Below are 25,475 nucleotides of genomic sequence, written 5' to 3' on the forward strand. Positions count from 1 at the left end.
GGGACTCCCTCCAAGGCCGGCAGCCATTTCTGTTGGGGTTATAGTTGAAACTTTATTGCCTTAAGCATTCTGTTGGGGTTATAATTGAAACTTTGTTGCCTTAAGCGGGTGGGCCCAGCCAGGGTGTTCGGAAAGCTTTGCTTCCCCTGTTGCTGGCAGCAACCCTGGCCTGCTCTCTCAAGCTCCATTCTGCCGCCATTTGTTTGAATTTGTTTACCTTCTATAATTGAAACTTTGTAGCTTGAGTGGAGGCTTAGGCCTGGAAAGGGCAAGCGGAAAGCTTGGCTTCCTCTGTTACCTAGGGAACCTTGCTCTCTGTGGCTGTAGCCATCTTGGTTTGGGTTAATTTGCATGCTCACTCTGATTGGATGGTGGGCGTGGCTTGTGGGCATGGCTTGTGGGTGTGTCGGAGGTATGGTCAATTTGCATATTTGTCTATTATTAGGTAGGATGAACTTGAGACCCTTCAGTGTACGGGATGATGAGAAACACCATCCAGGGCCAATGTTATTACTTTTTATACTCATTTTACTCATTTAAACATCCAATTAAATTACATGATTTAATTTTCACATTCATTATTTCATATTTATATAACATAATTATGTAATGTTACAATAATGAATACCACTGAGAAAGAGATTTGTGGGAATAAACTCAGTTGACACTTGATAAGCAAATAACTCAACAAATGAGAATCATGCTTGCAGAAGCCTAGGTGATCTGCATGCCATAGGCATTGTTTAAGAGAGCTGCTTCTTTTTTGTTATTTTACTGTTCTGTTGGACATATTAGTTGTGTGAGTCTTTTTTTTAATTCCCTTAACTATGTTGTCTCAAGTCATATCAGAGGACTTAATGGTTAATCACTTTTTACCTGGTCTCAGATGTTTGCGCACTGACATGGAACATCTTTCTCCAGAGCATGAGGTAAGCTACTATGATGATTAAGCCACTGCGATCATCAGTGGTGTATTCATATGTTTTAATAGCTCCTGTACAGATTTTTATTCCTCTCTATGCGAGGCATGATTATAATATGCTGCACTTAGTTTTTTAAAAACTAGTTCAATGTCCTTTTATGGATTTATTTACTAATTATAAGATCTGGAGCAACTCCTTTAACATCTTTGAGCCTGTTTCATTCTCTAAAGTAGGGATTACATACTTTCCTTCACTAAATATCAGAATTTAATAAAATAATGTACATGAAATGCTTTTAATCTATAAAATGCTATACAGTGTCATCTCTGATCAACTTTCATTCAATTTGTCTCCCTATTTCCTTCAAAACCTTGTCATTCATTTCTTGCTAGTGGCCCAGTGCACAGATTCGTGTACATTGAAAGGAAATTAATTAGAAGAAATATTTTAATATTGCTATTTACCATTTCTCTATAATAGAAGTGTCAGAGATGAAAGAAAATTAGTAAAATGTACATGAAAATAATATATAAATTGATTAATAAACAATAACAACATGATATAACAACAAAGACATGATATAAAAACAACATTGATAAAAACAATGACTGATAAATTGATTAAACTTATTCTAATATCTCCTTGTATACTACATTAAGAGTAAAAACACTTTCAGAGTGCTTGACTAATTTCTCTTGTAATGAAGTATTTACAACTTTAATGTCACACGCTCTTCGAACTCAAGAGAAAGCAACATATAATTGACCATGTCTGAAAACGGGTTCAGGTAGGAATATTCCTACTCTGTCTAGAGTTTGTCCTTGTGATTTATTAATAGTTATCTCAAATGCTGGCATCACGGGAAACTGTCTTCGAATTAATTTAAATGGGAGGCCAGTGTCAGACGGCTTACTCCTTTTCAGTCGGGTCAAGTTCCTAAACTTTCAAAATCTCCATTTTCTGGCTAATGAAAAGAAAATAGGATTCTACCGAGTCTCCTATCTACCTACCCCAGGACTTCTGTGAGGATCAAATGAGATGAGGCACGTAAAAACGCTTCACAAACATTTGGTTAAACTGTAAAATGTTAGCACCTGGCTATAAAGTAAGTCGTGTTCCTGGGCTGAAGAAACTCCAAAGAGGCTAGTCGCTAGGGAGAGGAAGCCGGGCGTTGCTATGTGATGTCATTACCTGGCACCCACAGCGACTGTTGCCTGGGTGGACTGAGCTGTGGGCCACATTTTGTGCCATGGGGTCTTGACAGCGTTGGCTGCAATTTGGTGGGGTGTCACTCCAGGGTGGTGGCAGGGCCTGTGTCCCACTTGGGGGAAGCTGAGTGTTGGTTGATCGGCGCCAGGTCCATGGTGCCGTTTATTTTTAACGGTCAGTGTGCATCATGGCAGCTCCTGCATTGAGCGTCTGCCCCCTGGTGATCAGTGCGCATCATAGTTACCAGTAGGAGGGAAGGATGGACACTTAGCCTTTTATATATAGAGATTCTATATCTGCAACCTATCTTTCTATAGCTTTTCTTTAATCTGTTATGGTTGACTCTCCCTCTTAAAGGAAGCAAAACAAAATAAAAACAAAAACTTCCCTTCATACCTCCCCAAATCTCTTTCCTTCTCCTTAGTCTGCTCACTGTGTCAACTTGCACACTGCCTGTTGGTATACCATATTCGTTACCATCACACTAATCCAGTGAACTGTTCTTCCTAAAATTTCTGGTGATCAAAGTGAAAGGACACTTTTCAGATCTGATAGGACTTATATAGGAGTCCATACCCTTTTCATCCATATCTTGTCAACACTTGGTATTCTTAAGACTTTTTAGGTTTGTTTTGTTTTGTTGTTTTTTAAAGATATGTTTTTATTCATTTTCAGAAAGGGGAAGGGAGAGGGAGAGATGGATAGAAACATTAATGATGAGAGAATCATCGATTGCTGTCTCCTACACACCCTCTATTGGGGATTGAGCCTGCAACCCGGGCATGTGCCCTTACCAGGAATTGAACCATGATCTCCTGGTTCATGAGTTAATAATGCTCAATCACTGAGCGACACTCAAGACTTTTTAATTTGATAGGTATAAAATAAAAACAAAAACTATATCTCCTATACTTCTAAAATGTTTAAAAGTTGTATTTTTTTTAAAAAAAAATTCTTAATCCATCTAGAATTGATGTGAGGTAGTGCTCCCATTACATTTTTTTCCCTCTGTGGACAAGCAGTGGTCCCATTATTTTCTATTGAATAGATAATCCTGTCTAGACTGATTGGCAGTGCCACCTCCCTCATGCATAGTCCCCATGTGTGTGTGTGTCTGTTATTAGAGAGCATTCTTTTCCATTGGTCTCATGATCAGTTACTAAAACAATGATATACAGTCTTCATACAGTGGCCTTGTTAAAAAGTCCTGAAATCTACAAGGGCAAGTGCAACATTGCATTGTGGCCTTTTTCTAGGACTGTTCATGATCCTTAGCTTTTTCATGTAAATTTGAGCATTATATTAACAGTTTCTAAAAAAAAAAATCTCATTCAGATTTTTATTGAAATTGAATTCATTCTAAATTAATTTGGGGAGATATCATCTTCATGATTTTAAGCCTTTTTATCCAGAAAATGTTATAGCCTACATTTACTTAGATGTCTTTCAGTGAAGTTTTATAATTTCATCTGAGAAAATGTGACACCTTATATTTATGTTATAATGCTATCTTTTTTAGGATTATATATTTTTTAACCCTTTGTTTTTATATAGGAATACATATAACTTTTGTATGTTGAATGTATGTCTGGCCAGCTTGAGAAACTTTAGTATCCTAATAAAATGTCTCTGGATTTTTGTGTGTATATTTTATATATAGAACTGTCATCTGCAAATAATATATTCTTTTTTAATACTTTATTTTTTTATTTTTATCTTATTATAGGATCTGTATTGCTATCCCTTTTTCACTTCTGATATTAATTTGTTTTTTGCTTCCTCTTTTAAATAGTTTTGATAAGGATTTATTGATTTTATTAATTTTCTTAATATTGAACTTTTGGCTGTGTTGTTTTTTTCTCTATTCATTTTCTATTTTATTGATTTTTATTTTCATCTTTATTTTTGCTTTCTTTAGGTTTAATTTTTTTATATTTTTCTGATTTCTTAAGGAGGAAGCTTGGATTTACTTTTAACTATTTTTATTTATGTTACTTTTTAACCTTTATTTCTAACACATGAATTTGAGGCTGTTCAGAAAACCTTCATGTAAATTGTAACATTCTTCACCTTGGCCTTCTTACTCAGTGTTCTTTCTAAAGCCCTTATCACCTTCTAATATACAATCTAATTGATCTGTGCTTTTGTGTTTATTGTCTAGAATATAGGAATATAAGCTCTTCGCAAGGAGGGAATGTGGTTCGTTTTATTTGCTGCATTCTCTATGTTTAAAAAAGTGCCAGGGACATAGTAGGTGACAAATATTTGTTGTTTAGTGACCTCGGTTCCCAAACATAGGCCAAGAATATTCAGGAATGCCATTTGTTTCTGGCATGGTTGCTAGCAATAGGAGCAGCAATTTCTTAGGCCCCTCCACCCTTTCCATCACTACTCAGTCTCCCTGCAAAAATGATGTGAACTCTTGGACCCCCAATGTATAGTCTCCCACACTGTAGTAGCCACAGACCTACTAGGGCTCTGCTGTAAACATTAAAATAGAGCACCTTGCTTTTTGCAACCTGGAAAAAGCAAAGATATATAAGATAGAACAGTTTTTACTGAGAAAATGTGTGTGGCCATGGTATGCATATATGTTAAATGTATAGATGTATACACATTTTACTCTTAACATTAGATGGTGGGGAAAACTAAGGAAGAATGGGAATCAGATTTAGAAGGAAGGTTAGTGAAACTCAAATTATTGTTATATGATTGAGATCATTTAATGCTATTTCTGCACCTGATTTAGAAACCTAATGTGAATTTCTTTAACAAAGTAACTGTGAAAACTTTACATTTTTAAGTAACATATTAGCTTATGGGAATATTAAAAACTTTAGATTAACCATAGCATTTCACTATGTCAACTGTATTTCACTAAAGTTATTTTTTTAATCAGGTTATTTTAAGTTCCATGATAAAAGAATGTGAACAAAAAGTAGAGAATAAGACTGTCCAAGAGCCTCAAGGGTAAGACATTAATTCCTTTTTAAAGACTTCACATTAACCTTAAATTCTGTAAATGTTCTATATGTGGTAATGGTGTTTTATTTTGTGTTACTTTGTAGTCAATTATTTGGCAGATATGAACATTCTTTAAATTAGCAGTTCTCAAATGCTAGTAGTTAACCTACCTGCATCAGAATTATCTGGAGAATTTAAAATTCAGATCTCTGCCCCATTCTCTCAACATTCTCATTCAGCCTAGAGATCTGTATGTTTAAAAGCTTCGAGAGTTTATACGTGCTAGATTTGGGAATCACTGGTCAAAATAGCTTTTTAGAAATTTGTGACAGGAGTTTGTAAGCTGTAACTTGACTAATCGTATAAAGGATTATAAACTTGTGCTTCTAATCAAGCTAATTAGAATTCAGAGATCCAGTGGAATGAAAATACAAACATAAATATGCAGGAGTGAAGTTGGGCATTGAGGAGAGAAAGTAATTTGCAAATAGACTGAGTGTCCTCTTAGCTCTGGCTGAAGTAACCTTGAGCAGTTCATCTAAATGGACACAGTTACATAAAAAATCTCAAAGGTGTTTTAAAGCTGACTGCCAGGAAAAGTGTTTCATCCTGCCAGGCTAGGTACACACACACACACACACACACACACACACACACACACACAGTATAATGAGTTAGGTAATAGAATTATTTTCATTTTTCAGATGAGGATTATATTACAGATGAGATTAAATAACTTACCCAGGGTCACACAGCTGGTAAGTGACAGAGCCAAGATTTAGTCTCATTCCTGACTTGCTCCTAACTACTACACAATATTGCTTCCTTTAATATAAAGGATGATCCTGAAAGCTCCTGACCTCGTATGGTACATAGAAACGCCTCCCCATACATATTAGTTTCCCTTTTGTGATACCAGTTCAGAATGTATTACTAAAGAAGTGAAAAATTGCTATTTTAGTTTTTTAATTGATTTACAGGAATTTTAAACTTTCTTCTCCAGCTCAATGTCAATTGCTGCAAGCTTAGTGAGTGAAGATACAAAGACCAAGTTTTTGAACAAAATGGGCCAATTGACGACATCAGGGGCCATGTTGGCCAATGTGTTTCAGAGGAAGAAGTAAAAGCCAGAGGGAAGTCCCCAGTAGACACTATGATGGACCTCAAGCAGACTGGTTCCTTGTACTTGAAGTACTTGCCTTTTTTACTGCTTTGTTTTATGTTTTATCTTGAATTATAATTTTATCCTAACCTCCAAAGATATTTGCACTGCTTTTGATTATTGCTGTATACCTGTTAATTTTGGAGTTATAACTGTGGTGATAGGAAATTGAGTTGATACTCTGTACCAAGTAAGTCCCTCTTCTATGTTCTTGTCCTTCAGAATATTTTTTTATATATATAGTGAAGAGGGTTTTTTGTTTCGTTTTTTAATTTTTGGATGGGATATTGGCAAATATCTGTATTATACACTAAGCTATTACAATGGTACTTAAAATAATGTAAATTTGAAGTCATTGTTATAAAGTAATAAAAGTGGAGATTACTTAAGTATTTAAATTATGAAAGAATAATGCAGACTTTTTATTGTTTCTTAACTGACTAGAAAGAGCCACCAGCATTACTCTGTGCCTTTTGGACTTCAGTTTGTGTGTCTGTGGGAATTGTGTGCATTCCATTCACACAGAATTTATAGCGCTGTGATGAAGTTGAATTACAGATCCTGCAGTACATGGATAATAATGAAACTTTCAACATTTCAGAGCTCTCCTGAATATTCTTTAAGTGCTATTTAAACCTCCCCAGCACTCATATGCATATTATGGACTTACCTGAGGAAAGACAACACATCAACACGGGGAGTGGTAACCAACATGGGGAGTGGTAACCAAGGTGAATTTACAAACTGCTGTGTAGTAGATTTAAATATTCAAAAACAAATGTAAGTAAGAAGAGCTAGTAATTGTGATAATTTTCCCAAATTGAAATACAGAAGAAAAAAAATGGTTCAAATCTGAAATTGAATACTTATTTATGTAAAACATTTTATTTAAGATATTTTCTAATGATTTTAATTTTACAGATTATCTTTTCATTCTGCGTGTTACAGAGAAGTACCTTTAAGTTAAGGACATTTGGGGGCTGTTCTTTTCCCTCTAAGCTAAAAATGACATTGGCTAAATTATTATTGGTTAGTTAACACCTTGTTCCTTAAAGTCAGTGATTGTTCTTGTGTTTGATGTATATTACATAGAGTCTAAGTCAGTGTACAGGTCCCCGGGAATTTGATAGTTGTCTATAAAGTAATGCAACTTGAAGTAGAAAAGAGTGGTACTGGACTTAGAAGGGGGGTGATTGGTTTGAGGGATTAATGTGAGGCCTTTTTGAAAAAATGGTATTTTAATAAAGAATTCTCGTTTGAGCACAGTCAATGCACATAGGTGATTCTCATGTTTGTTGTATAAACTGGTTTCATATACTTGGAACACAGTTGGATTACATTCATTTTCTGAGAAGCTACCTTATCACACACTCAAACTTATAAAATCAGTTGACATAAGCAAAGCCATTTCAAAAGTTCATTCTGAAATCATTTCTTTTACCTACGGTGAAATAATTGTTAACAAACTAGTCTTTCTGAAAACTGTTGGATTCTAGGCATTCCTGAGAAATTGAAAGTGGCTACCTTTCATGTCAAAAATGTTGATCTATTATAAATAAAATGTTTTGCATACTTGTTTTGTTTTTGGCTATGTGTATTTACTTCCATTTTTGAAACACTATGTCTTTAAGCAAAAGGAAATGAGAAAGCATATACTCATTAAAATGTACTAATATGTTATTTTAGGAATATAATCTATAGGAATTACCTATTTTAATTTACTTTTACTAAAAAAAGATTTTTGCTCTAAAATTAATACATTTTCAGTGATGACTTAAAAATGTTTAAACTCTCATTTGCTTTGGACTATAGCAGAATAAGTATGTTTGTTACCAGGTAAATAAATATAATGTATTTTTATTGTGATAATTTTTATTAATTTGTGAATCCATTTATCTAATTGCTAATGGTTTTTTTTAAAAGCCATTAGCTAGCAAGATATATTTTATACAATATATTTTGAGTCTCCCTTATATTATAAATATCTAAATGTCAGTAGGACTTCACATTTATTTTCATATTGATTTTTATACTAAAATATGGATTCTTTAAAGACAAGACGGACACTAATCACTGAGACTGTGTTCTTCCAAATAGGCCATAAAGCTCCCATACTTACTTTTTTAAAACAAATTAAAATGGCACAAGTTTAAGTATGCAACGTAACAGAAAGCCGTTTGCCAAATAATAGAAGGCCAATTTGAAATTATGCCTATTTCAAAAGCAAGCCAGAGCTTTAAATTTTTCAAACAGCCAGAAGTGCCATAATTAGCAATTTTACTGACTTATTCCAAGAACGATGCTCAAAGGAATAGTAGCAATAGCTAACTCTATACATAGATGTCTTTGACCTTTATTTGCATCAGTTTCTGCTTTGGAAAGATTACTTTTCTAAATATCAGATTAATTTACAATCTGAATGAAATTGTGAGTAAGTAATTTTTTTTAAATACATTTTTATTGATTTCAGAGAGGAAAGGAGAGGGGGAGAGAGAGAGAAACATCAATGATGAGAGAGAATCATGCATCGGCTGCCTCCTGCATGCACCCCACTGGGGATCAAACCTGCAACCCGAGCATGTGCCCTGACCGGGAATCGAACCCGCAACCTCCTGGTTCACAGGTTGATGCTCAACCACTCGAGACACGCCGGCCAGGCTGAAATTGTGAGTAATTTTAATGGGATTTCAATTCAAGGTACTATGAAATTCCTTTTTCTTACATAAATTAAAAATTGGTTCAAATAAATGGTCTCTGATAAAGTTTGGAGAGGTGAAATCAGTATGTATCGAATTGTCTTTTCATGACTCCAGTTTTTATGATAATCTGTGTTTCACCATGATTTGAACTTTAAGGACCTAACTACCTTGTTCATCTGCGATAGCAAACTACAGCTAACATTTTGTGTTGATTACTGGCTTCTTAACTATTTTTTGTGTAAAGGATGTAAGGGTGTCCCCAAAAAATGTATGCACACTTTAACAGCTGATGGCTCAATTTTGAAAATGAAATATATTTTAATAAACACTGCCTTTATAATTATTAAAAATGTGTGTATACATTTTGGGGAGACACCCTTTGTATTTAAAGAGCTTTGTATTTAGCAATTTTAATTACTAAAATTTTTCAAATTAGGCAACACAATTCCATCTTTATGTTGGATGTTAATTCTCTTATAAGCAAACTAAATTCAGCCTTTCATGTGACTAGATGTGTTTGAAAGTTCTAAGGTAAATTTACAGTGCATTTGTTTTTGTTACTCTTTTATTTCAGTGCATTTAAAAAATAGCAGATTAAAGATATATGCTACTAATCAAAACTGATAAATGTATCTGGAAGATTTGTGCACACTGGCAAAATAATTGGGTTTTAGACTATTTCCATTCTACCTAAGAATGTCCTGTGTGCCTTTCACCTGTGGAGTCAGCGCTTTCATCATAATCTCAGTGGTGTGTCTGCTCATTCATATTTTCCCTTCAGGACTAACTGCTGGAAACTGCTTTGATTACCTTCTTTGATTTCAGAGAGGAAGGGAGAGGGGGAGAGAGAGAGAAATATTAATAATGAGAGAGAATCATTGATGGGCAGCCTCCTGCACACCCCCCACTGGGAATCGAGCTCGCAACCCGTGCATATGCTCTTGACTGGAATCGAACCTGGGACCCTTCAGTCCTCAGGCTGACACTCTATCCACTGAGCCAAACCAGCGAAGGCTTTGATTGCCTTCTTGGTTGTTTATTTGCATGTTTAAGAAAAATCTTTAAATAAAAATTCCTTTTCACTATAAGACCAATCAATTTTAAGTACACAACAGTTAATGTAAATGTAGCATAATATAAAATAACTTTATTATGTTTTTATTGATAGTATATAAATAATTCCTGTTCAGTGCAGTGAGGAATGTAAATGATTTGCTTTTTTCCATAGAGTCTTTAATAATATCTGGAGAATTCTGTCTAAAGCATATCTACATGAAACACTCTATTACTATTTTAGTTTCTTTTATTTCATAAACACTAATCCATTATATTGATTTCCATTAGATAATTACATAAATAGATTTCTTGATGTGTATAAGCTGGCATTTCATGTTGTGTGTTTCAGGAACTAAATTCTTTGTCATTGATGTTCTTTAGGGTTGTCATTTGTTGATAGCAGGCTGCTTTCTAAAATTTTGGCAAACTACAATCTTATTGAAAACATAACCCTTTCTTAAACTATTGACATTTTTACAACCTTAGATATTTTTAGGATATGCATTTTCAGTGAAGCTGAAAATATATATTTCTCTATATAAAATATACATTCCTAAGTAATATAAATCTAATTGACTTTTTTATTTTATAGATGCTCCTTTTTTTTTTTTTTAATCCTCACCCGAGGATATTTTTTCCATTGATTTTTAGAGAGAGTGGGAGGAAAATGGAGAGAAAGAAAGAAACATCTATGTGAGAGAGACACATCAATTGTTTGCCTCCCACATATGCCCCAACAAGGGCTAGGGATCGGACCTACCACCCAGGTATGAGCCCTTGTCTGGGAATCGAACCTGAGACCCTACAGTGCAAGGGCTGGTGCTCTAACCACTGAGCACACCGGCCAGGGCTAGATGCTTTTTCATTTCTGATAATTACTTGACAATTTTTAATGTAAATCATTTTCTAATTTATTTTTATATGGATTTTATAAGTAATCACCTTTCTAACAAATTATTTTGTCTTAATCATCAGAGAATATGGAAATAATAACATATTCTCTTCCTCACAGAACTTTATGAAAACTACATAATAGCAAACCTGAAAGTGTTCTGGCATTTAGAAAGTATTAGGAAAGTTTAAAGTTGAATTAAAATTTTTTAATCACTGAATAACTAACGCATGGGTAACTGGGTAACCCCACCCCATATTTTTGTCTTCTAGTAAGTGAGTAGGTAACGTGCCAGGCATGATTTACCTAGGATTGCAGGAAAGTGAAAGTAGGCGATGCAGCAGCAGCTACAGGCCATAACAGTGAAATCCTTGGGAAGGCAAGAGGGGGCAGATTCAAGAGGGAAGGCAAAGGGAAGCAGTGGTCTCCTTTGTAACGGGAGAAAGCAGAGAACAGATACATTTGGAGGTAAGTTGGTAGATTTACTGGTGGGAAGATTAGGGGGTTTCCATTTAATTCCTTCTATTTTCTCATCTGTATCCTCAACCTCTTCTCTAAAGGGTTTGTTCTTCATCTCATGTTAATTTAATCCCACTACCCCTCACACACCCCTTTCCCTGCTAACCCTTTAAGTGGAGGCTTTTTATTGTTGTTCTCACAAACCTTTGTGCCTTAGAGCCTGGAGGTGGAACAGGGGTTTTATTTGCTTTTCATTTCGACTCCCAAAGGAGTATGAAGCAAAGACATTAACTTGGTAAGCATATGGAAATTATTGGAGGTTCAAAGAGAAAGAAGGAAAATCTGGTTGCCTTTGAGAATGGCAGAGTGAATTATTGAGGAAATTGTAGGATTGCCAAGCAACTTTGAAAGCCCAATTTCGAATACTAATTATGAATTTAGAGTGAGCTAGTTCAAACAATTGTTTATAATACGTTTTTTATTGATTTTTCAGAGAGAGAGAGGGAGAAAGAGATAGAAACATCAGTGATGAGAGAGAATCATTGATCGGCTGTCTCCTGCACACACACCCCTCCCCACCACACTGGGGAGAGAGCCTACAACCTGGGCATGTGCCCCGACCAGGAATTAACCGGTGGCTTCCTGGTTCATGGGTCGACACTCAACCACTGAGCCACATTGGTTGGGCTGTTTGTTCTTTTTCTCCAGCTAGGATCAGCTAATCAGGAGCAGATGTGAAGTATTCAGAGAATAAAGTATAACCAAGGCTGGGTTTTTCCAGATGCTTAAAAATAGGAGAAAGGACAAGGATAGGATATTAAAACTACTAGCAAAGGAATGATTATCATGATGGACCATAGAATCCAAACTGGACAAGAGGAAAAAGATATTGAAGGCAGGGGGATAGTCTGAGGGACAAGTCAAAAATATGTTTGGTGAGAATATTCAAGTAAGTGAGCTGGAAAAACGTTTCCTTTGGGAGTCGAAATGAAAAGCAAATAAAACCCCTGTTCTACCTCCAGGCTCTAAGGTACAGAGGTTTGTGAGAACAAAAATAAAAAGCCTCCACTTAAAAGGTTAGCAGGGAAAGGGGTGTGTGAGGGGTAGTGGGATTCAATTAAAGTGAGATGAAGAACAAGCCCTTCAGAGAAGAGGTTGAGGAAATAGATGAGATATCTGAAAGAAATGTTCAGAGTAACTCAAGGGTAAGAGCTCAGATCAACAAAGGTTGGGCTGAGTGAGGAAAGCAGCATTGCGAGGGTGGCATTAGACTGATACTCAGAGGTATGGGGCCTATTGGGCATCTGTTCTCTGCAAATCAAAATCTTGCTGATCTTAGTGGGAAAGTTTGAAGTTTCTCACAAGGTGTAGGGTTTTTGTAGGTATTTATCAAGTTGAGGATATTCCCCTCCATTTCTAGTTAACCAAGAGTTTTTTTATCACAAATGGCTGTCAGATTTTGTCAAATGCTTTTTCTATATCTACTAGAGGCCCGGTGCACAAATTCATGCACCAGTGGGGTCCCTCGGCCAGGCCTGCGGGATCTGGCTGAAACTGACTCTCCAACATCCCCCAAGGAGTCCTGGATTGTGAGAGGGCCAGGCCGAGGGAGCCCACTGGTGCACGATCAGGGCCAGGGAGGGACACGGGAGGTTGGCCAGCTGGGGAGGGACCACGGGAAGGCTCCAGGGCATGTCCAGCCCGTCTCGCTCAGTCCCAATCAGCCAGCAGCAAGCTAGCCTACCAGTCGGAGCATCTGCCCCCTGGTGGTCAGTGCACGTCATAGCAAGCGGTTGAGTGGCCTTAGCATATCATTAGCATATTATACTTTGATTGGTTGAACGGACAACTGGACACTTAGCATTTTAGGCTTTTATTATATAGGATTGATATGGACATATACTAGTAGTTGGTCTTCTTTAGCCCATTGGTGTACTACATTAATTGATTTGTGAATGTTGAAGGAGTCTCATAGACCCAGGATGAATCCCACTTGGTATATGATTCTTTTTATACATTGTTGGATTCCACCTGCTATTTAGTTGAGGATTTTTGCATCTATGTTCATCATAGGTATTGGTCTGTAGTTTTCTTGTAATGTCTTTGTCTGGTTTTGGTATTAGGGTAATCTACAGAATACGTTCTCTGACCACAGTGAAATTACAAAAATAACAAAATGGTAACTAGAAAATAAAATATGTTGGAAATATAAGCAATGTGCTTCTAAAAGAAACCATAGGTTAAGGAAGAAATGACAACAAAAATTAGAAAACACTTTATGGAATAATAAAATTTCAAAACTTGTCAGATGAACTAAAGCCATACTTAGTGGAAGCTATACCATACATACAAGCTCAAATGCATAGATTAGAAGGAAAGGCTTAGGTCAGTTATCTAATGTTCATTTCAAGAAGTTTGAGAAGAACCTCAAAGTAAGCAGAGGCAGTAAATATCAGAAATTAATGGGAAACTCAATATTCAATAGAGAAGATCAAGAAAGCTGAAAATTTGATTCTAAATAATTGAAGTAATAAATGTGATTAAACCCCAGTAAGACTTATCAAGAAAAAGAGAAGGCATAAATTACCAATATTAGAAATGAAAAATAAGAAACCTCTACAAACCCTATGACATCAAATGTGTAAGATATAATAAATGACTTTATGTCAATAAAGTTAAACGTTTAGGTAGAATGGACATATTCCTATTTAAAAAACAAAAACAAACTACTTACCAAAACCAACAAGAGAAAAGACAGAAAATCTCAGTAGTTCTGTATCAAGCAAATGGAATGAACAAAATAAACTAGCAAACAATGTGGAGACAAACTCATGGATCAGAGAACAGACTGACAGCTGTCAGAGAGGAGGAGGTTGGGAGCTGGGTGAGAAGAGTGAAGGAATTAAGCAAAGAAAAAAAAAAAAGACTCGTGGACACTGACAATAGTATGGTGATTGCCAGAGGGACAGGGTAGAAGAAGGTAAAGGGAGGATAAATGGTGATGGAAGGAAACTTGATTTGGGGTGGTGAACACACAATTCAATAAGTAGGTGAACTTGTAATTTAAAGCCATGCCACAAAGAAACCCCAATGCCCTGATGGCTTTGTCAGTGAATTCTACCAAAAAAAAGTCCCTCCATATACACTGAGTGGCCAGATTATCAGATTATTATGTGTCATAATAATCTGGCCACTCAGTGTATATCCCATATAATAAAAGGCTAATATGCAACTTGTCCCCTTGACCAGGAGTTCTACCAGCAGGGAGGCCGGCCAACCGCCCATGTCCCCTCCCACTGGCCAGGCTGGCCGGACCCCACCCATGCACGAATTCATGCACCGGGCCTCTAATGTGTGTGTGTGTGTGTGTGTGTGTGTGTGTGTGTGTGTGTGTGTGTGTGTACTGAGTGGCCAGATTATTATGCATTCAGAGATCATAATAATCTGGCCACTCAGTGTATTTCACAATCTCGCCCTAACACCCTAACATGAAATCTTGACAGAACCCAATTCAGAAAGGAAAAGGACAGGCCCATCTCTCCCATGAACAGATGTGAAAAAGCAGACAAAGCTGATCAATGGTATTATAATTAAATCTATCAAGAAGGATGAGAGGTAATGAAAAGAAGAGAGTATAAGGGGTGCTGGTGATGTTCTACTTCATGATTCAGGTGCTGGCTACATGTATGTTTTCATTTTATGTTCATTCATCAAGCTGAACACTTTATGTAAGTTATACTTCAATAAAATATTATTTAAAAAGGAAATCACTCTATTTTACTCTGGACAACAGCATCAGTTGTCTATTGAGGCCAATCTGAACCTGGCCATAGAACAATACTTGTTTTACAGTTCAGAAATGCATTTATTTTGAATACCAAATTTGTAGAACTAGAAAAATTCTTGTCTGTAAAAGCAACCAAGATGAGTTTCCCTGTCTACATCTCACAAATTTTTCATAAATTTTCATATCATTTTTGGGTGTCATTGTGGAATACCGTAGTATTGAAACCTCAATTTATCTCTGGATGGACACTGATTTATTAATGCTTTACTTTGGTTTAAAAAGTATTTTAGAGGCAAGATGAGGGAAAGAGCAAAACATAAAAGGATTAGGTAATAAAAATTGTATTTATTAGTTTTTTTCACTGAAAGGTTTGTAAAGTCTTATGTTCACTTAAAACATTTGCTTTTTAATGTATTCTTTTTTCTTAATGTGCGTGTGTGTTTTTAATTGATTTCAGATAGAGGAAGGTAGAGGGAGAAAGAGAGAAACATCAATGATAAGAGAGAATCATTGATAGGCTGCCTCCTGCATGCCCCCTACTGGGGACCAAGCCCAAAACACAGGCATGTGCCCTGACCTGGAATCCAACCATGACCTCCTGGTTCATGGGTCCACACTCAACCACTGAGCCATGCCAACCAGTCTATGTATTCTCTTTAGCTCTGTGCCCAGTGACAGAACTGTTCTTCTATCATCATGTGAAGAAAATTACATAAACTGATTCATTCTCATTCTTATTGACATTTATAAGCATTTCCTTAATGAGATTATGCCTCTGTCTTGGGTGCTTAAACGAAGACTGTTCAAATGTAATATAAGCCATTCACTTGAATAAAAAATGATGGCCACATTTTTACTTTACCTTTTTAATTCTGATAACTTGAGTTTGTGCAGAAGAGGGGTCTAGTGGGGATTTCCAAGATGAAGTGCACACTATTCATATAAAAATTTTAAAATAAACCTATGATTCCTGTGTTTGTATCATGTGCTTTGTTTTTCTGCATCCAAATACAATTCATTATCAGTTGAGTACTTTTAAGAAATTGGAAACATTTAACTTTAATAAATACTGTTGTTTAAAACGCATTTTACAATTAGTATATATAACCAAATTTAATTATACATGTGCTTACAAATGTGGGTGGTTTTTAAATTATAAGTAACATTTAACTAGTTTCTGTAAATGATGGACAACCCCTTTAGCTACAGTGTGTGCATCTTTCCATGTTTCTCATAATAATATTTATATAAAAAAGAGGGCATCCTCAAACCCATTTTAATAGTTTACGTTGGTAATATGGTATTCTCCATTAATATTTATAAAATATTTAAGTGATAGTTCTGTAAATGCAGAAATAGTATTTAATAAGTAATTTAATTTTTTTAATTAAGCTTTTTTAAAAACTAGATTTAATATGTTAACATGGGCATTTTATTTTTCAAAGTGCTTCTAAAACCAGCACACTCACCTCTGGGGCTTTCCAAGCAGAAGTCTTAAATCCCCTAATCTTTTTTTAACAAAGAAGGGGTGATGCTGGAAATATGCCAGGAATGAGCTGTGGTGTTTGTTTCTCATGAAGTGCCACAGTGAAAGTATAGTTCCTTTTGGCAAAAGCATCATCTCATCCAGCTTTTACTCCACTGCTTTTCCCGGAAAGCCTGTCTCCCCATTCAAGATAACAATAGGCCAGATGACTATTCTTTCTTTCATCTGTACTAATAACCATTCCTTCACTCACTTCATTTAGAGTTTTAACATCTATTTACCAAGTTTACACAGCTGTCAGTTCAAATGCAGAAGTACTTTTTCCTCAATGTAAATAATTTAGTAACATTCAAAATAAAATTAGTAGTTTCTCCTTCTGCAACTCACCTGATATTAAAAATTTGGTGCTGCATAGCCAGCATAGCTCAGTGGTTGAGCATGGACCTGTGAATCACGAGGTCATTGTTCAGTTCCAGGTCAGGGAATATGCCCGAGTTGTGGGCTCAATCCCCAGTGTGGGACGTGCAGGAAGCAGCCAGTCAATGATTCTCATCACTAATGTTTCTATCTCTCTCTCCCTCATCCTTTCTCTCTGAAATCAATAATATATATATTTTAAAATGTGGTGCTTAGTGAGGCAGGACTAACACTGCAGAGCCAGGCAGCTAGGGTCTGAATCCCAAGTCTGCTACTTAATGGCCAATGACCCTCGGCAAGTTACTGACCTATGTGTCTCAGTTATCTCATCTGTAAAATGGGAATGATAATAGTATTCCTTACAAGGCCATTGTAAGGATTAAATGAACTTGTAAGTAAGTGTAAGTATACTAGTGTTTGCTATTTATTGTCTTTCCATATATTTCTACTTAATGATTGTTGTTAAAAAGCATGGGGTGATCATTCTATTACTTGCTTATTTTTTTTCCTCATTAAACTTTGTTATTTTAACGGGTCTCAAAATTCTGTGACAGATTTTTGGTCAAGTTGTTTCCATTAAGAAGTACTGACTTTAAAAACTAATAACTTAAAAACTGCCACGCACACAAAAAAACCAAATGGTCCACAAAACATTCTCTTTTCCTTCTGAATGTTTTCTGATGCATTGTAATCATTAACCAGTCTTACTATTAAACTTAAATGGCCAATTGAGACAAATAGTTCTGAGTCCTTTCTTCCACCACTGAGTAAGACGGGGTGACAGGAGTTGGGAACAATATTCATTTAGCCTTCTGAGCTTTCTGGGCAGACTTGGTGAGTTTGCCTGCTCCCGCTGCCTTCTCATTCACAGCTTTGATGACACCCACAGCAACTGTCTGTCTCGTGTCACGAGCAGCGGAACGGCCCAGAGGAGGGTAGTCAGAGAAGCTCTCAGCACACTTGGGCTTGCCAGGAGTCATACCAACAATGGCAGCATTGCCAGATGTCAAAAACTTAGGGACATCTTCCAGCTATTTCCCTGAACGACGATCAATCTCCTTCAGCTCAGCAAATTTGCAAGCAATGTGAGCTGTGTGACAATCCAGCACAGGTGCATATCCAGCACTGATTTGGCCTGGGTGGTTCAGGATAATCACCTGAGCTGTGAAGCCAGCTACTTCCATTGGTGGGTCAGTTTTGCTGTCACCAGCCACATTGCCACGCGAACATCTTTGACAGACACATTCTTGACGTTGACGCCCACATTGTCTAGCTGTTGGGTGGCTCAGTAGAATCCATTTTGTTAACATCAACAATCAGCTGTTTCACACCCAGTGTGTAAGCCAGAAGGGCATGCTCACGGGTCTGTCCATTCCTGGAGATGTCTGCTTCAAATTCACCAACACCAGCAGCAACAATCAGGACAGCACCGTCAGCCTGAGATGTGCCTGTAATCATGTTTTTGGGTTTTTTTAAATATATTTTATTGATTTTTTACAGAGAGGAAGGGAGAGGGATAGAGAGCTAGAAACATCGATGAGAGAGAAACATCGACCAGCTGCCTCCTGCACACCCCCTACCGGGGATGTGCCCGCAACCAATGTACATGCCCTTGACCGGAATCGAACCTGGGACCTTTCAGTCCGCAGGCCGATGCTCTATCCACTGAGCCAAACCGGTTTCGGCTGTAATCATGTTTTTAATGAATGAAGTCTCTGAGTCCTGGAGTATCAATGATGGTCACATAATACTTGCTGGTCTCGAATTTCCACAGGGAGATATCAATGGTGATACCACGCTCACGTTCACCTACTTGCTTCTTTTACTTAATATACAGGGGTGGGCAAAACACATTTTACTTTTGTTTTATTATGTATTAATTATTGTATTATTTGTGTTGTTATTTCATATCCTTACTTATGATTTATCTTTTAGGTAATGATGGCTGGTAATTTAATCTACTTTTGCCTACCCCTGAACTGTGGACATCTTTCCCAAACTACTTTATGTTTTTAAATAGCTGCATTATATTCTATATTATGATGGGCCACAATTTTTTCTACCATTTCTATATTAACAAATTTTCCCAGTTTTCTCTTAGTGGTTTTCCAAAAATGCTAAGGCAAATATCCTTAAACCTCTCTCTTCATGCATTGATATGTAAGATTCCAAGGTATGGAATTGCTTTGTCAGAGGATATTTGCACTTTAAAATTGTTTAGTCAACACCACCAGAATGCTTTCCAAAAGGCAGCAAAGCAAACGGGCGGTGCACGAATCAGGCTGCACAGTAAGGAGTCACCAAGCACAGCAAGTCGTCTGACTACAGTGGCACAGCGGCAGGAGAGAGAGGGTACTCCTGGTTCTTACAGGACACTTGAAGTGGCAGAATTTTATCTGAAGGTAGACTGTGATAATTTATAGGTGCATATTATAATCCCAGAGCTAAAAAAGTAAAACAAGGAGGTATCTATACTAATACAAGCCTAGGTGGTCCTTGCACCCTCGTGCGTGATGTCATAACAAGTTGGCTGCCACAAAGATGGCCACCACAAGATGGCCACATGCACAGTGGAGGCGGGGCCCGGGCTGCTCTGTGCAGTGAGGCCTGGCGGTGAGGAGGCCGGTCCCAGCATCTCTGCTGCCTCGTGTGGAGGAGGTGGGTCCTGGCAGAAGAGGCGGGTCATGGCAGGGGATGGCAGTTGTGGACGATTAGTCTGGCAGGGGAGGGCAGTTGGGGGCGATCAGGCTGGTAGGGAAGGGCAGTTAGGGGGCGATCAGGCCGGCAGGGGAGCAGTTAGGTGCCAATCAGGCCAGCAGAGGAGCAGTTAGGGGGCGATCAGGCTGGCAGGCAGAAGTGGTTAGGGGCAATCAGGCAGGCAGGTGAGTGGTTAGAAGCCAGCAGTCCCAGATTGTGAGAGGGATGTCCGACTGCTGGTTTAGGCCAGATCCCTGTGCCAGCAGTGCAGGATCGGGCCTAAACCAGCAGTTGGACATCCCCCGAGGGGTCCCAGATTGGAGATGGTGCAGGCCCGGCTGAGGGATACCCCCTCCCCCACCCCCGTGCATGAATTTCATGCACCAGGCATCTAGTCTATATATATAAAAGTCTAAGCAACCGTTGAACCATTCAACCGTTTGACCAGTAGCTATGATACCCACTGACCACCAGGGGGCAGATGCTCAATGCACAGGCATAGAAACATGGAACAGACTGATGAATCTCAGAGGGAAGGGGGGAGAGGAAGGGCAGGAAGAAATTAACCAAAGATCTTATATGTATACTAGACTTCCGGGTTCCTTGGCCTGGCCTGCTGGGATCAGGCGGAAACCGGCAGTCCGACACCACCCAAGGTGTTTCAGATTGGGAGAGGGCGCAGGCCAGGCCAAGGGACCCCACTGGTGCAGGAATCCGTGCCCTGGGCCTCTAGTATAAGATAACAGTGGAGAGAAAATGGAATCCTAAAATATTCTCAAATGATCCAAAAGATTAAAAAAAGGAACAAAGATGGAACAAATAGAAACAAATAGCAAGATAGACTTAAACTTCACCATATCTATAATCACATGACATATGAACCGTCTAAACACTCCAGTCAAAAGATAGAAATTGTCAAACTGGGTAAAATGAAAAAGCATGACCCAATTATATGCTGTCACTTTAAAACAGACACAGATAGCATAAAATGATAGAATGAGATGTGCCCTGTATGTGCTATTCATAAGGAAAGTGAAGTGCCTGTACATACAACTGAGGTCAGAGTAGACTTCAGAACCCCATTTCACCATCACGATAAAAAGGGTCAGTTTATCAAGAAGACACAATCCTGAATGTTTATGCCTCTAATCAGAGCTTCAAAACGAGGGAAAAAACAGAACTGAAAGGGAAAACAGACCAATCCACAATTATTGCTGGAAATTTCCAGTTTTCTCAGGAGAAGAAGACAGAAAATCAATATGGGTATTTCCACCAATTTAACTTAAATGACGTTTATAAACCACTTCACCCAACAGTGGAATGCACAGTTTTCTCACATGCACAGGGCATCCATACTAAGATACAGGGTGTGCTGGGTCAAAAGAGTGAGGCACGTCCTCGAGGAATTCAAAACAATGTATTCTATCGACATGGGTCAAGTATTTTCACTCAAAAAGTCATCTGTACAAAGGAGTGGCTATACATGTGCGTCCAGCACCGACCTAGCGTGTGAGGGGAGACTCAGTCCTGAGGAAGGAATCACAGCGACCCGAACAGCAGGTGCCGTGCCCCGGACCGCTGGCCGGTTCTTCATCAGGATAGAGGCCGAGCCAGGACCCGTGCCTTGACCGGGGCGAGGGGCGGAGACAGTGGTGGCTGGCAGCCTGGAGAAGGACCCTGGAGGAGACTAAGTGGGCAGCAAACTGTGAAGGAGGGTTTTAGGAAGCGCGTTGGACGGTTACCGTGGCGATCCTCTCCCTGTAATCCGCGAAGATCCCCTTCCCCTTAATTCCCGCTGGTGGGCCGTCCACCCTCGGGAGGCCCCGCCTGGATGGGCTGGGCGCGCGGGCACGGGCGCGGGCGGGGGCCAGGCCGCCTTGCCTCCCCTCCCCGGGACGCCTGCGAACTGGACAGACACCCGGGTCAGGTCGCAGGCAACCAGTCTGCCCGCGGGCGCAGACGCCGCGCCGGTCCCCGTCCGCGCCCAGCCTCGGGCACCACCTGGCCGCCGCGGCCCCGCCCGGCTGGAGGGGGACGTCGCGCGGGCGGGGACAGGTGCCCGGGCGGGGCGGGGCGCGGCGGGGGGCGGGGCGGGCCGACGCCGAGGCCCTGAGCCGCCGGCCGCGCGGAACCCGCCGCAGAGGCCGCTGAGCGCGGCGCCCAGCCCGCCCCTCCGCGCCATGGTCCCGCGCGCCCGGCGGCGGCGCCGCCCGCTGTCCGCGCTGCTGGCGCTCTGCGCGCTGCTCGGCTCCCTGCAGGTAAGGCGGCGGCGCCCTGCGGGAGCTGGGGAGGCCCGGGGCGCGGGGGCTGCGAGAGGACTCGACGGCTGGACGGAGAAACAGGAGCGGAGGCTTTGGGGGCGGAGAAGGCAGAAAGTTGGGGAGGTGGTTACGCGGCTTGGACCGTGGCGGGAGGGAAAGGGCGAGTAGATGGAGTATGGGGAGGTGCGGGACCCCGGCGCCGGACACGGGCGCTCCAAAAGCCCGCTTGATGGCAGGCTTTGATGTCATTTATTCCCCAGCGTTTCTGGAGCGCGAGCTCCCCACGCACAGTCGCTGCTGGGTAGACGCAGCCCCTTCCCCTGCCAGCAGCATACGCCCGGGAGAGGTCCGGGGCGCAGACAACGCCCCATTCGGGAATCTGGAGTCCCCGGGAGCTCTGGGTCGGTCCCTCTCCCTGGGCGTCGCACGGTCTCCCAGCCTGTTTCCTGGGCCGTCGGAAGGCTAGGGCTGCGCTCCCCTCGCGGGGATGCCTGGAGCGGGCGGCAAAACCGAATTGGGCAGTTTCTGCAGAAAAGCTGAAACCCCCGCCCCCCACTTTTTCATGCCCCCCTCCGACTTCCCCCACACGCAGCTTAAGGTCCACCAGTTCAGGTTCTGGCCCTGAATAACCGCAGAATCATTTGTTCTCAGAGCCCCTTGGATGGTGTTAGGACACAATACTGTTTGCAATGGGAGAAACCAAGGTACACGCGGGGTTTCAAGGCAGTGGGGGAGCCAGAAACAGCCCTGCTGTCCTGGAGCTCAGCCGGATGGAGCTGGGGCGGCAGGCACCGCGGGGTAGTGGTTAGTGTCACTGATGCCAAATTCTCCCCCCCCCAACCCCCCATCCCTTGGCTATGGCTTCAGCGTAAAGAGTGCTAGAGGTGCCCCCAAATGAGCATCTTCCCAGATCCCTGTCGCTGCCCAGTCCTTTGGGAGGAATTGTCTCTATCCATCACTCAGTACAGTTACTGATAAATGAATGAATGAATGAATGAATGAATGAAGCCAGTTACTGATTTTCTGTCCTCGCGAGGGGAGTTCTTGTGAGCCAAGCCCAGCACCGCAAATGCCTCGGAAACCTTGTCCGCTTGGGAGTTCCTCAGAAGGAAGGGTAAGTGGCGGTGGTTTCCTTGGCTTCAGCAGTTTCAGATTTCCCTTCTCTGGTAGAACTGGTTGAGGCTGTGGTGACTCCCATGTGCAGGATGGCTCAGAAGCCCCTGCAGACTCAGAGAGGCATTTGCAGAACTAACTGTGTTTGGGTGAGAAGAGGGGGAAAGCCCACTGGGGAGTCGGGCCTTGAGAAAAATAACAGGCATATGCTAGAGGCTGGGGCAGAAACTGCTCATGGAGATGCCTTCTATGTCCAGAATCCTGGTACGGGTGCCTGAGGACCCTGGAGGGAAGAGAACGCCGAGAAACCGAATGGGATTGTTCACTTTGAGCACTTCAGGTGTTGCTTAATTAAGTGTTCAACCGGTGGGGCAGGGTGCCACCTTATTTGAACTAAAGGACCGGGGGTCCCATGAACTGCTAGCCACTGGAGAAAAACCCGCCAGCTGCAGTTTTGAAAAAGCATCTCACGTTTTATTACAAAAACTACCCACATATGCATAAAACAGCAAGTGCTATCAAAACAAAATTGTTTTTCAGAGAGACCTTTCAACAAGTGCCACTTCCCCTCCCTTTTCCTTTCGGCCACTTGAATTATGTGCATTTTAAAATCATACCTACACAGAAAACAATAAGGTGATATTGGCATTCTAATCAAATGATATCATTTATGCTCAGTCTCCCCACTAGCTGCGAAAGTGGAAATGCAATATTATCCCCCGAAGATACTGTGAGTAAAAGCACCCCCTGTGTCCAATTACTGCTTCTTTGGCTAACCTATTAGTTTAAAAAAAGGAATTGCTTTGGCTATCCATTGATGTTAGTTATCACACACTGGCAAGGTTTGGCAAACTGCTTTGCATTGTTGGGGGTAGGGTAGTGGTTTTGTAAAATAGTTGGCAAAAACAGCTTCTAGAAAGTGCTTTATCTGCAAGTATTGGACTTGGTTTCATTTATATTAATTAAATAGAAACAAACTTACCTGGAAGGCTGTAAGTTTTGCCTTTTAAGACATTTCTGTGGTTATACCTCTGTCTGCCTGTCTTTGGGAGGGAATTTGTTTTCAGACATAAGAAGAGTATATACTTACAGATAAAAAACATTGTAAGTTCTTATGTCGATAGTTCTGTTTATTCCAAGTAAGAAAATGTAGACGCAGGCTGTTTTCATTAAGGTAACTGTTTATCCTCAGTTATCCAAGACCTAGGGGGAGAGTCATCCATACCCAGGCCAACCAACATTTATGGGACGTAAAACACGGTGCTGGTGTGAAACAAGATGGAGACATAGCTGTGACTTCACAGGTCACAGTCCATCGGAGAGGGGAGAGGCTGGGGTAGGGAGGGGGTAGGGAGGGCGGGGGTGAAGCTAACAGTAACCGAGCAGCTGTGATCAGAGACAGTGGGAGAGCGGCGGGAGCTGGTGGGAGTGTGGCTGCAGGAAGCAGGAGGGCTTTGGGAGGAGGGGTGTCTTGAGGTGGGCTTTGGAGGATGGGCAGGAGATCAAGAGAAGGAGTAATTCCAAGAGGCAGTTGAGGAAGAAAGCTTTCTAGTCGAGAAGATGGCGCGAGTGGTTTAGACGTAAAGGAATCTTGCCAAAAAATAAAACACACCTTCACATATTTTTATGACTTTGCAGATAGCACAAAGCACTTAATTCAGGAACCCTGACCAACAGACAGGGCATTAACATTTACAGCTTTTGAGATAACGCCTACATAGCCCTTATTGAGGTGGTAAGGAGACTTATCAGAAACAGATTGGCTGCAGGGCCCTGGAAGGGAGACCCCGCAGAGGAAATCCCCGAGGGCGGAGCTCTGCCTGGGCTCCAGGATTGGTGGATGCCCTGCCTCTCCGCGGCTGTCTCCCAGCCTCCCATCCCACCCTGGAGGGAAAGCTGGGTGCGTGTTACTACTCCGTTTGAAGGACCACAGACACATAAATCAGTGGCCTTCTAGTTCATTTTGTCAGTAACAAATATTTCAAATGCCTCTCCCTCATATCCTTCCCACCAGCTCTCCCCCCGCGCCCCCATGGCAAATCTGTAACATGAACGCATTCTCTGCGTTGATAAGGAAATACGAGCTTGCTTTTTTCAGTTATCAGCCAGGAATTCTCACACCAGGAAAACTGAAACAATAAAGGTGAATCTTTAAAGGTCACTCAATCCGTGTTTTACGAGACCATGACAAGGGGAGTTCCAAGCCTGGGCCTCCTCTGCACAGTGTTGTTTTGAGGAGGTGCTGCCCTGTCCGTGTTCGGCTCCCCCCGCCCGCCCCGCTCTGTGTTTTCCTGTCTTTGAAACGCATGGGAAAGAATATTGGTGTTTTTCCCACATGGTGTTTCCAGTG

The 25,475-nt window shown here is 40.6% G+C and overlaps 2 protein-coding genes across 3 annotated transcripts in view; both read left to right on the forward strand.

The window, feature by feature from the left end:
* Nucleotides 1-7,528, forward strand: part of RELCH (RAB11 binding and LisH domain, coiled-coil and HEAT repeat containing) — a 104,425-nt gene extending 96,897 nt beyond the window's left edge. For both annotated transcript variants that reach the window (XM_008149583.3, XM_008149582.3), the window contains exons 27-29: nucleotides 841-929; nucleotides 5,032-5,102; nucleotides 6,100-7,528. In XM_008149583.3, the coding sequence (XP_008147805.2) occupies nucleotides 841-929; nucleotides 5,032-5,102; nucleotides 6,100-6,220 (281 nt within the window). In that variant the 3' untranslated portion in view covers nucleotides 6,221-7,528. The remainder of the gene's footprint in view (nucleotides 1-840; nucleotides 930-5,031; nucleotides 5,103-6,099) is intronic.
* Nucleotides 7,529-21,931: 14,403 nt separating this feature from the next.
* Nucleotides 21,932-25,475, forward strand: part of TNFRSF11A (TNF receptor superfamily member 11a) — a 47,369-nt gene continuing 43,825 nt past the window's right edge. Inside the window, exon 1 of the mRNA XM_054724291.1 lies at nucleotides 21,932-22,009. Coding sequence (XP_054580266.1) covers nucleotides 21,932-22,009 — 78 coding nt within the window. The remainder of the gene's footprint in view (nucleotides 22,010-25,475) is intronic.

This window comes from Eptesicus fuscus, chromosome 12, assembly GCF_027574615.1.
Source record: "Eptesicus fuscus isolate TK198812 chromosome 12, DD_ASM_mEF_20220401, whole genome shotgun sequence".
Lineage (NCBI taxonomy): Eukaryota > Metazoa > Chordata > Mammalia > Chiroptera > Vespertilionidae > Eptesicus > Eptesicus fuscus.